Raw genomic sequence first — 12,961 nt, 5'->3', positions numbered from 1 at the left:
GGAGAGGAGAAATGTCGGGAATGGGAAGACAGAGGGAAATTGCTGGGGAAAAGGGAGACACACACCCCTAACGGTGGCTGCGGAAAGCTCCACACGCTCCAGCCTTCCCCAAAACCAGGGGCAGCCCTGGCTAAAATCCAGGAGAAACGGTGTTGAGGATCCAAGGAATCAGAGCCATGGTCTGTGTAGAGAGTGTCCCTGACAGGAGGGACGTGAATGGAACCGAGCGAGGCTGGGGCAGGAGTGTCAGAGCGAGCAGAGAAGGGGGGCCCATCAACATCCTAATTTACTGCTCCAGAGAAAGAAAAATTCCCAGCTTTAATTCCAAGGAGGATAATTTAATATCTCCTTGGCATCTGCAAATCTATGACCTGAATGCAGTCATGAGTTTCCTTCAGGTCTCCACTCTCAGGACCAGTTAAACAGATAGTGGGGTTAAACTCTTTCCCACTTGTTAAATCTGGATCCTCCCATTCCATGAGGGACTTTTAATTGTGTCCCTCAGAGAATCCTTCTGGAGCAGAAATCCTGGTGCGAAATGAACGGGGACAGGGAGTGTTGGGTGAAGAACTGACTAATGTGATATGGGAATGGGTCTCGCTGGGGATCCAAGCCAGCTGAATTTCACCCAGAAAAAAAAAGAGGCATTAAGTTCAAGCCTTGGGAAGCATTCATTTAAGTTATGGCAAAGAGAAAGGGCTTATGGCAGTTAATATGTTAATCAACTCACCCCTTGAAAGGTAATGTTTCTAGAATGTTCCCGGTTCTCTCCCCTGATTGGTTGTTATTTGTTGCAGAATTTTGCGTATTTCTAACCCCAGTTTGTGGTTGGACCCATGCCCTCAGACTCTGCCCCCAGACCTACCCTATATATTTTTGTGTCTGCCCGTAGTCCTGGTCTTTGCGGTTTGCCCCTATACTGCACATGGTTTATGGGCATCATCCCTATTTTATTTCTCATTAAAGTGTTCATTTTAGGTGGACACAAACTCTGTCCTACCCTTTCATTTTATTTGCGCCTCAATTCCCTGAAGTCAGAGAACCTTAAAGTATTAAAGGTACTGGTTTTCAATGGGATAGGATCCATTTAAATCCCAGTAAGAGGCACAGAGCTGGATGTGAATTCAACTTCCAATTCAGCATGGGAATGTAGTGGACAGCACACCGATGGTTTCCATGTTGCTGAGCAGGGCTTGTCCTGTTCAAGGACTTTGGAATCCCCGATTGGACAATCCATGTCCCAAGCTCAGCCAGCAAGGAGGTGACACCATCACCGTTCCCCTCCTCATCCCTGTGTCCTATTTAGACAAGAATCTTCCTTCTCCTCTGCTCCAGAGGGTGCTCGAGTGCCCACAGGGAGCCCCTTCCTCGCTCCCATGGAACTGGTGAGGGCTGGGGTGATGCAGAGCCGTGATGTCACACAGCTGTCCTGGCCACAGCACTGTGACATCACCGCGCCAGCCCTATATAAACCGGACCAGCCCCCACAGCGGCCAGTGCAGTCGCCATGGGACGTGCCATAGCCACGTGTGACAATGGTGTCCTGATGCCTGCCCTTGTCCTGCTGCTGGCCACTGTGGCTGTCTAGTGGGCCGGTGGCCACCGGAAACCACGGAGGTGGCAGACGAGGAAGCACCCCAGGGTTAGGCCCAGAGGCCCATGGAGGAACCGAGCAGCCCCTGTGGCTCCCAAATTCTCCAGGCCTCAGGCGACCCCTCGCCGGCGGCCAGGTGCTCCCGCAAGCCCTCTGGAGAGCTCCTGCAGCTGCAGTCCCTGCATGGCAGTGGCCCAAGAGCTGCAGGAAGTGATGATCCGGCACTGGGCACGCAATGGGACATCTGTGCCGTTCTACTTTGGGGTGTGGCAGGCGTTGTGGAAAGAACTGGAGAAGCTGATGAGGTGAGGCCACCTGCCCTGCTGTGGCTTGCCCAGCTTCTCCAGAAGCCGCCATCCCTTCAGGAGGCTGCTCCCAGCAAGATTTGCCATCCCTGGGAGAGCCTCAAGCCTTGCAAGGATGGCACAGCAGAGAAGACCCGCCATCCATGCAAGGAGCTCAGGCTGTCAGAGAACGTCCATGGTGCCAGGAGCCTCTGCTATCTCTGACAGCCTCCATCCCTCAGAGAGGCTCAGCCAGACCTGTCAGCCTGCAGAAGGTGCAGAGCCCAGGGACAGGTCTCCCAGCTCCCTTGGACCCTTGGACCTCAGCAACACGGGCCCAACCCTGACCACTGACATGGCCAGGGAAAGCCCACAGGTCCAAGTGGGAGCCCAGCCCGATCCAGGAGAGCCATCTCAGGAGCAGGTGGAGGAGCAGCAAGTGTCCTGGAGCCAGCAGCTGCTGGACCACAGCTCCCAGGACACGGTGCTGGATGTGCCAGCTGGCAACAGCCCATGCCTGGTGGAGGAGACAATTCCCGAGGGACCAGGGAGTTTCTTCCATCTCCAGGAAGCTGCTCCCATAGAGCCACCAACTACCAACAAAGCTTCTGTACCAGCAGGTGAGACCTGAGGAGCTGTCTGAGGCTCCCATGGGGGTTCCATGGGGCATTCCCAGGCCAGGCCAGGCCAGGCCAGGCCAAGCCAGGGCTTCTGAGAGCAGCCTAGAAGCAGGTCAGAGCAAGGTGGCTGGCGCTGGCTGGGGCCGCTGCACTCACGGGCACTCGCGGAGTTCCTGGGCATGAGGCTGATGGCTCGGTCTCGGCCGCAGGGCACAAGAAGGAGCTGTGGGAGCTGTACCAGCTGGGCCTGCAGCTGGGGAGCGGTGGCTTCGGCGCCATTTTCTCGGGGACCCACCTCTTGGACTGGAGCCTGGTAAGTGGCCGGGATGGCTGAGCACGGCAGGAGGGCTGGGGGCGGCATGGGGAAAGGCTTGAGCTCAGCCTCTCTCTCTCCACAGCTTGCAGGTGGCCATCAAGCGCGTGGCCAGGTACTGGGGCATCCTGGGCAGGGGAATTGCAGCCACAGGGCAGCATCAGTCCTCCTGTGGTGGAGGCATTGTCTTCTCCTCACAGCCCGACGGCACCTGTGTTCCACTGGAGATCGTGCTGATGGAGAAGGTGGGCTTTGGCTGCCACAGAATCATCCAGCTCCTCGACTGGTTCCAGCTGCCCGACAGCTTTGTGCTGGTGATGGAGTGTCCAGAGCAATCTCGGGATCTCTTGCAAATCCTGCTGGAGCAAGAGTTCCTGAGCGAGGAGGCAGCACGCTGGCTTTTCCGGCAGGTGCTGGAGGCCGTGTGGCACTGCTCTGCCTTGGGACATCAAGCCAGAGAACCTCCTCGTGAACCCAGAGACTGGCGACCTGAAGCTGATTGACATCGGTTGCGGCACCTTCCTCCAGGAGCGGGCCTTCACACAGTTTGCCCAGAGCGCGGGCCCTGCTCCCAGTGCCAGGCACTGCACGGCCCCATTCCCTCCTGGGCTGCGGGGTGTGGCATTCAGCCGGCTGCCGGCTGCCCTGTGGCACAGGGCAGGTGCTGTGCCCCAGGAGCCGGCTGCCCTGTGGCATGACAGAAAGGGGCTGCAAAAGCCGGGCCCCGGCTCCTGGGCTTGGCAGGCCCGCAAGGCCTTGGGCTGCTCCACTGGTGTTCTCAGCCTTGCAGAATGGTTTCTTGGCTTTGGCCCATTGTCAGGGGGAGGCAGGCAGGCCTTGGGGGGAAGTTGTGGCCACGGCTGCAGCCCCTGCCTCTGGCAGGAGGTTGGCGCCAGGCTCTGGAAGCCAGCAGCCTGCACCTGAGCAGCGCCGCCCATCTCCCCTAGGAACACGCACGTACTGCCCACCCGCGTGGATCGGCCTGCACTGCTACCATGGCGATGGGGCGACCATCTGATCCCTGGGCGTGCTGCTGCTTGAGATGGTGTGCGGATTCCTGCCCTTCGAGAACGAGCATGACACCGTGTTGGGGCAGCTCTTCTTCCCGCAGGAGGTCTCTCCAGGTTGGTACGCAGCCTGAAGAAGGCAGGCTTTGGCAGGTGGCACCGCGCAGCCCAGCCCGGCCCTCCCGCAGCTGCGCGGGACGTCCATGTGCCCTCAAGAGCCGGCTGCAGCAGGTGGCCCGTGGCAGGCTGGGTGTGGCACGCTTGGCTGAAGGAGGGGACGCTTGTCCTGCCGTGCCGCTCTCCCACCAAGGGCAGCTCTGAGCACACGCAGCGTGGCCCGGCTTCTGCAGGCGCCGGGAGCAGCTGGGCAGGAGCCTTCTGCAATTGAGCGCCGCTTTCTGCCTTCTCTCCGCAGAGTGCCAACATCTGATCCGCTGGTGTTTGTCCAAGCACCCCATGGACCGACAAGTCCTGGAGCAGATCTTCTACCACCCTTAGGTGTTGGGTGGGCATTTCCGATGCCTTGCCGCAGCCTCTGCAGCACCCAGTTCCCGTGTCCCACACAGGACTGAGGGCCCAGGAAATAAAACAACCCGAAACCCACTGCGGGCTGGCGAGTCTGGTCCTTGTTAGCAACTTCAGCTAAGGGAACCTCTTGGCAAAAGGGGTAATCAGAGTGTTCTCTTCAGCCTTTGTCAAAATTTTGGTGCCTTTCCTCCAGGTTGTCCCTCAAAATCAGAGGGGGGTGGAGCCTGCACCAGTCCCCCCAAATCGCTGGGAGGCAAAGACTTCTCCCAGGCCCCTCAAAACTGGAGGAGGATGGAGACAATCCCTGGGCCCCCCAATGTGAAGGGAGATAAACACCCACCTGCACCCAAAATAAGCGATGGATGGAGCCCAGAGCGTCCCCCAAATCAGAGGGGGAAGGGGAGACTGCCAGCCGCTTCAAAGAGGAGGGGAATTGTGCCTGTGCCAGCCCCGCAAATTGCAAGGGGACAGAGAACACCTCTGACCAGGTAAAGGGCAAAGAGCGGCCGGGGGCTGCCGGGATGGTGACAACACTGGCACCCCCCAAATCAGAGGGGGACAAAGAGCCCACACAGGCTTCCCAGAAGCAGAAAAAGAGCAGAAAATATCCCCTGTCCCCCTAAGTTTGAGGGGCACAGACACAAAAGGCCCCACAAAAAGAGCATGAGGAACCAAGAGCACTGCTGCCCCCACAAGGGTAAGGAGGATGGAGAAACTCCTCATCTGTGTTTTGGAAGACAGGAGTCTGCTAGGGAGGGCAGGGGCCTCCCCTGGAATGAAAATGTAGACCCCCTCTCTCTACATTATTATAATTCTGAAATCAAGGGGCTTTCAGGCAGAGATCTGGGGATAGGAATAACACTTCTTTATTAGTATTTATAACCAGGCAAACAAACAACAATAACTACTGCATTAGCAAGAAAACCAAACCAGGGGCCCTGTGACAGCTTTCTTGGCTGAGACGGGATGGAGGAGAGGCTTTGTTTCACAAACCCCTCGGGTGGGCAGTCCCGGTGCTCCTGCAGGGCTCTGAGGAACACTCAGCTGGAACAGCAGGGACGAGCTGAGATCCTGGGCCGGTGGCTGAGGTGTATCAGCAGCTCCACGGCGGTGGCTGGCACTGCCACACGTCCCGGCAGGACAGGGGGTGCGAGGTTGCCAACAAAGAGGGAAGTAGGAGAAAAAGCACCGCGTGGGTGACGGTGAAATTCTCTTGTGCCCAATGCAACATCTCTGCACCCAACGTGTCCTTCTCCGAAGCTGAAGAAAGCCCCCCAAACTGTCCCCGCTCTCCTCTTTTCCTGCCCCCCTTCCCTCCCTGGGCCCGGCCAAACTCTTTGTCTTTTGTCAAGCACCCACCAAGTACCCACAGTTAGGTTTTCCCCGCAACTAATGGGTAAAAATTCCACAGGCAATCCAGAATTACAAAAAAAAAAAAGACACCTAACCCCCAACACCTGCCCCTGGCAACGACCTGAGATGGGATTGAATATAACGAAAGGGCCATGGCCAGACCCTCACGTTCTTTGATCCCACATCATGACATTGCCATAGGCAGGGAAAGGTACAGGTGTCTCCCCAGCATGGATCACAGGGAACATGGATCACCAGGTCTCTGCCGAACTTGAATTTTCCAAGGGGGGATGAAGCTGGAGCAGTGCACAAAGCTCTTCCTGTACTTTGGGGCATTTGCAGGGCTTCCCTTACTGGTGCCGCCGTTGGTGTTGGGTCAAGCTAGATCTCCAGGTGAAGCTCTTCCCACACAGGGGACACTCGTAGGGTGTCTCCCCAGTGTGGAGGCGTTTGTGGCTGTTGAGGCTGGAGGTGTGGCTGAAGCTCTTCCCACATTCCCCGCACTCATAGGGCCTCTCCCCAGTGTGGATGCGCCGGTGCCTGATGAGGTGGGAGTTGTCCTTGAAGCCCTTCCTGCACTCGGGGCAGCGGAAGGGCCTCTCATCTGTGTGAATCCTCTGGTGCTCGAGGAGATGGGAGCTGGTCTGAAACCTCTTCCCACACTGGGACACTCGTAGGGCCTCTCCCCTGTGTGGATCATCTGATGGATGGTCAGCTGGGACCTCCAGCTGAAGGTCATCCCACATTCCCCACACTTGTAGGGCTGTTTCAAGGTGTGGATTCTATGGTGGATGATCAGGCTGGAACTCTGCTGAAGCTCTTCCCACATTCCCCACACTCGTAGGGCCTCTCCTCCATGTGGATGTCACGGTGGGTGACAAGGGTGGATTTGTCCTTGAAGCCCTTCCCTCAGTCAGGGCAGCGGAAGGGCCCCTCCTCTGTGTGAATCTGCTGGTGCCTGAGGAGACTGGAGCTGATCCGAAACCTCTTCCCACACTCACCACACTCGTAGGGCCTCTCCCCAGTGTGGATGCGCTGGTGGATGATGAGGTGGGAGCTGAAGCTGAAGCCCTTCCCACATTCCCCACACTCGTAGGCCCATTCCCCAGTGTGGATCATCTGGTGGCAGATCAGGCTGTTGCTCTGGCTGAAGCACTTCCCACACTCCAAGCACTTGTAGCGCTTCTCCCCATCCTGAAGCTGCTCATGGACCACCAGCTCAGAGCCCCGGCTGGATCTCCGGCCACCTTCCTGGCACAGGGTGGGTCTTTCCTCCTCAGAGCACCCTGGGCTGGGTTTGGAGCCCCTCCTCCTGCGGGATCTCTGGGGCTTTTCCTCCCCATGGGATTCCTGTGCCGTGGAGCCACTCAAAATGGCCTCTTCCATGAGGTTCTGCCGAGGGGATTTGTCCTCCCTGGTCTCCATCCTCAGCTCCTTGTCTGGGGGAAGAAGGACAAGGAGAGGATGGGATTTGCCTCCGTGCCAGAGGGAAAGAGATTCCCCCAGTGCGTCCCCGGCAGGACGGCGTTGGCAGCGGGGTTGTCCTGCAGCTGGGGGCCAGGCTGGGCTGGGAGATGGAGCAGGAGAGAGGGGGAAAGGGGCACTGACTTCCTCCTCACCTGCCTGGGTGTCCCGAGGCATCTTCCTCTTCCTCGCAGCCTTCCACTCCATCGGGCCAAGGTTTGGGAATGGGAAATCCTGGTTTGGGGAAATACAAGGGATGAGGACATTGAGTTTGCAGGTCCCTCTGTCCAAGCTCAACTCTAGAAGTCACCGGACATCTGGGATCCATAAAACCTCCAAAAAACACCAAGATTCAGCCCTGAAAATGCCTCCCAGGAGTTTCCCATCTCTAGTCTCTCCTCTTTGGGGTTCAAGGGTTCCCCCCTGTCCCAGCTGCCGGGATTCATGCTTGTACTGGGGATCACCTGTCTGCTCGGTCCCTGCCCTCCCCAGGCTGCTGGGAGTGCCAGGAATCCAAAAAGTTCCTCCTGTTTCCATCTCCCCACTTAGGGATGGTGGGAGCCCCCAGTGTCCCCCCAAGTAGGATTTTCCGCTCAGCTTTGGAGTTCCACATTCTCCAAACATCCCCCCCAAAATAAACCCAACCCAGGGACCCCCCCAGGATATCCGGGCAAAGCTCCCGCTCCCCGATCACCTGTGGGATGGTGGGTGATGATCCCACAGGAGGGGGCTATGAATTCAGGGAGTGCTCGACTTTGTGGTTCCTTCTCCTTTCCCTGATCCTCCTTTGTCCATCCTCTTCCTCCCTCTCCTCCCCTTCCATCCTTCCTCCTCCTCTTCCTCCCTAACCCCACCTCCTTCTCCTACTTCCATCCCCTCTCTCTCTCCTTCTTCACCCCTCCTCTTCCATCCCTCCTCCTCCTCCCCCAGGAGCAGTGACACCCTCGGTGCCCCGTTCCCAAACCCCTCACAGCCCACGGCAGGAGCGGGGATGGAGCCAGGACAGGTCGGGATGGGCAGCGCGGGGCTCTCCCCTGCTCCCACCCACTGGGGACGGGGGGAACCCGGCCTGGGGAAAAGGAGAGGGAAACTGGGAAAATTGGGGGCTGCAGATCCAACCTGGGGCTGGCTGGGGACCCTGGCTGGGGACTGCCAGCCCTTGGGGCTCCTCTGGGGAGATGCGGGAGGGGGGAACACAGAGAGGGCTGGGGGATCCCAGGAGTGGCAGCACTGGCAGGGACTGGTTTGTACTGGGATCATCCTGGCAGTGGCTGAGATTGCACTGGCTGTGTAGTGACATCATACTGGGATCATACTGGGAGCGGATGGGCCCATGCCAGGAGAGACTGCGATCACACTGAGGGAAACTGGGATCATACTGGAATCATACTGGCAGTGAACAGGAGCCTGCAGGGAGCAATTGAGACCAGGCTGGGGGCAAGTGGGATATACTGGGAGTGAATGGGATCATGCTGAAGCTGACTGGGAGCAGCTGTGAGCAACCGGGGTCATGCCAGGAGCAACTGGCAGGAACTGGGAGTTCCTGAGTGCATGCTGGGGGTAACTGGAAGCAACAGGACTTATACTGGGATGAACTGGGATCATGCTGGAGGTGAATACGATCATACTGGCAGGGAGTCCAACTCCACTGAGGCTGACTGGGAGTGGTTGTGAGCAAACGGGATCATGCTGGAAGGAATTGGGAGGGACTGGGAATATGCCCTGCGCTCCCCAGAACCCCGGGATCGCCCCCCATAGGTCCCATGTGTCCCCCAGTCTGGGGGACTTCAGGATCCCCGAGTGCCCCCTCAGCGCCCGTTCGGGACCCCCCAAAGCGTCCCTGGATCCCTGAATGCTCCCGACCCCACAGATGCCCCTTCCAGCCACTCCTGGGAATTCATCTCCCATCATCCCACAACACAGTTCCGCGCTCAAACCTCCTGCCGTGCCCCGCGCCCTAAAGAGCCCGGTTAGAGCTCCCCAGGTTCCCCCCAAGTGCTCCCGAGCCGTATACATTCGCCCCGAGCACCTGCAGCCACGGCTCGGACGCAGAAGTGTTCTCCAAGCGCTTCCCCACACCGCCGAACACACCTTCCGAGTCACTTCCGGGACTACAGCTCCCATCATGCTCGGCGGCGCCCATAGAGCGCTATTCCAGCCGGGACTTTATCTCCCGTCATGCCCCGCGCCTCACCGGAACTCATTGGAGCTGCGTCTACAACTCCCGTGATGCTCCGCGGCCCCATTCAACGCTATTATACCGGCGCCTACACCTCCCATCATCCCCCGCGGCCCAGAGAGTCCCCGTTACAGCCCCCCAAGTGCCCGCCCGGACCCCGAAGGGCCCCCAGATTCCCCTCCCTGACCTCCAAGTGCTCCCCTGGACCCCCAGGTGCTCCCCCGAACATCGAACTGTCCCACAGAATCCCTAAATGCCCCTCCAAGTGTCCTCCCGGCTCCCCAGGTGTCCTCCAAACCCGCAGGTTGTCTCTAAATTCCCTCCCCAGACCCAAAACTGCCCCAAATGTTCCACAGAAAAGTTTCCATGGACCCCAAAGTGGCCACTTTTATCCTGTCTGAGAAAATTATTAAAAAATATGATGAAAGGACTAAAAATATGTGTAATTAGCATGAAGAGGGAGAAATAGTGAGCAATTATTAATGAAGGGAATAGTGTTACTTTGAACCAAGGATCAATTATGTTTTTAGTTGCTAAAAATGTATCAATTCTTTTATATAAATATAAAAATTAGTTTATAAAATACAGAATAATATTATTATAAAAATTAAATTTTATTTTTATTAATTAATTAGATTTTAATTATAAAGAAAAATTATAAAGAGAAATATTTTCAATGTTTTGGGATGTCAGTCCCAGGTGGGCGATGTCAGACATGCTGAGGCTCGGGGTGAGGAGCAGGTTGTCCAAACTGGGGCAGCCCACAACGGGCTCATTCTTCTCTGTGACCAGACCTCCCCAGGACACATTCAGCATCAGGATTGTAAAGAGTAAATTGTGACCTCCTGATCAGTACACAAAGATGTTTTACAGTTTGAACAGTAGAATGTTGTCACCATAAGGGGCCTTCTTTGTTAGTATACCTCATGTTGTGTCATGTTTGGTAAATACCAATGTTGTTGTACCAGCCTTCTTTGTTAAAATATTGTTATAAATGAAATTAGAATTTTGACAACTAGGTCCCTTTGGTTAATGGCAGTTTAATTAAAAATGAATACAATTAACTAAACTGAATAGTAATGTGTTATAAAAGAATACAGTTTAGTAAAATAATACAGTTTAATAAAAATTAAAATTTATATATACAATCTGCTAGTAATTAAGTATGATTAAAGCATAAGCAAAACCGACCAGGGTACGGAGGCTTCCCACCCTGCCTCACGTTCAAAACAAAGCACTTCAAGCTGAACTTATTGTCCTGGGTTGATTATGATGTTAAATTGTATCCCCATTCGTCCACCTAACCTAGACACAGGTTTTGTATTCTTAAAATTCCATCTAAGAGTAAAAGTGAGTGGAAAAGAAGCACCGAGTCTGTTATCAGAGACTGTACTTGCTCCCCCCGCATCGGGAGTTTTGACTACAGCACAGACAGACAACAAGACACAGATCACCTTGGCTTTCCGACTAGCCGGAGCAGAGAGGTCTTCCTGGACTGTTTTCTTTCCCTTTAAGAATACAAAACCTGTGTCTGGGTTAGGTGGATGAATGGAGATACAATTTAACATCATAATCAACCCAGGACACTTATATACTGTATGCTTCTACATATTCATTAATGTTTCCTGTAAGTTTCCTCCTATTTCTGATTTTTCTGACTTTACGTCACTTTTCTTCATGGCACATGCCTCACTTGTTGTTAGGGGGTCTTCAGTCTTCTTCTGGTGGTCTTTTGGTGAAGGCTTCTCCTCTTCCTCATTGTCCTTTGGATAACCTTACAGGTTTGCGCATGCTTACTCAGCCTTGTGTTATGTTAGTCTACTAATTAGCCTTATGTTTACTAATCTTTAGGCCCAATGCCTAAATTTGTTCTAATTTTGGTCCATCTCAAGGCCATTTTGGTCTTGAGACACCATTTATCTTCTAAACTACATCCTGTACCTTAATTTTGACATGTAACATCTGCAAAGGGGTACATCTGCTTTGTAACACTGATTCTTGATTGTTTCTAATAATAACTTTAATAACAGTTACAATTTAGTTGGCAGGAACCAATTCCATTTATTACAACTGCAAATACCCCTTATGTCCCTTTTTATTGGTTTCCATGCTAACGGCCTTGCTTTCTTCCTTGCTATGGATAAACTTGTATTTTCTCAATTTCTTCTTTTGCTAACTCAATTGTTTGGCCTGCAGAGCAGCTGCTAAGCCCATCCAAATTCACCTCTCAGTCTTCAGAGGGAAATTTTGAGCTCAGTGAGAATCTCCCAGTGTGCAAGAGGGTCCCTGTGGGCCAGCTGCAGCTGGGCCTCAGCCATCTCCTCTCTCAACAGGTTCCCCTCTGCAGCTTCACAAGAAAAGCCAAACACCTCCCTCAGGGACACCTGCACCACACATTTCACATCTCCATGCCCATACGTGATGTCCCTGTCACAGCTGCATTACCAGCTTGCTGCTGTGCAGATGCTGCCACCACCCAAAGCAAGGCCCTGTGTCCCTGAAGGGACCCGCCCTGCTCTGTGGCCTGGACTGAAGGTGGGTCCCTCCTGCCAGGGCAGGGCCCAGCACAGCTCTTCTGTTCCAATAAAGAGATGGAGCTCTCACCCCAGTGTCCGGCTGGTACCACCAGCAGAGCCCACACAGCACCAGCCCTGGCTGAGCTCCATGTCCAGGAGCAGGCAGGGCTGACCACGGTGTGGGCAGGCAGGAGCCAGGCAGGGGCTGCTGTGACCAGCAGTGGGGCACTGAGGGGCTGGGGGAGTCTGTGTTGAGCGTCCCCGGGCTGAGGGCACATTTCCTTCAGTGGCATCACCTGGGCCTGGACCTCCTCCAGTGCCATGCCCAGGAAAAGAGGCAACCATCAAGAGCATCTCCTGGGGCACTGCCTGTCCAGCATTGTCAGGAGGCAAAACCAAGGTTTTGTTTAGCAGTGACCCTTTGATGAAGTCAAAGATTTATAGTCAGGGCAGTCCTCTAGTACAGATGGGAGTATACTTGGGGCAGACACCTAAGGCCATGAGGTCACAGAAGGCTCTGGGGTGACAGCAGGCTGAGGTGACAGCAGGCTCTGAGGTCACAGAGGTGCCAGAGCCCTGTGGTTGCACAGCACCACAAGGAGCGAGCAGTCAGTCCTTGACTACGACTGTTGTGGCAGCAGCGGCGGCGGCAGCAGCGGTGCTGACATTGGGACAGCGGTGTCAGGACAGTGGTGGCAGCAAGAGCTGCAGGACTGGCAGTGGGCAAGGCACCATGGCCTTTGCTCTGCGCCTCCTCCTCTTGCTCCTCCTGGCAGTGGCCCTGCCTGACAGGGCTGCCCAGGCTGCTCCGTGGCGAGCATGGCGAGCAGGTGAGCCGGCGGTCTCGGTCCCCATTCCCAGGACAGTGCTCCCTTCTCCCTGGGAAGCGTTGGGGATGGTTTTCCCCAGGGCTTTAGGGAAGGTTTCCTCTGTGGGAGGGAGAGAGGCCCCAGGGGCCCTGGGCTGGTCCTGCCACCCATCCAGGGATGTTGTACAGGGCCTGCAAAGAGGATGGAGAGTGACCAGAGCCAGCCCAGAGCTCCCCAGGCCTCTCTGCAGCTTTGGCCATGTCCATTGACATTTGGCTCCCACGGCCTTACCGA

At 55.4% G+C, this 12,961-nt stretch overlaps 1 protein-coding gene across 1 annotated transcript in view; it reads left to right on the top strand.

Annotated features, from left to right (window-relative positions):
- The window catches only part of LOC102104375 (uncharacterized), a 268,555-nt gene that overhangs the window by 14,789 nt on the left and 240,805 nt on the right, over window positions 1–12,961 (top strand). The window contains 1 exon segment of the mRNA XM_088063819.1: window positions 12,355–12,362. Coding sequence (XP_087919945.1) covers window positions 12,355–12,362 — 8 coding nt within the window.

Source organism: Pseudopodoces humilis, chromosome 18 (assembly GCF_049639895.1).
Source record: "Pseudopodoces humilis isolate 2021_Gansu_Grassland_sample_001 chromosome 18, ASM4963989v1, whole genome shotgun sequence".
Lineage (NCBI taxonomy): Eukaryota > Metazoa > Chordata > Aves > Passeriformes > Paridae > Pseudopodoces > Pseudopodoces humilis.
Note: the sequence above shows the minus strand (reverse complement) of the source record. Positions and strands in the feature narration are given on the sequence as shown.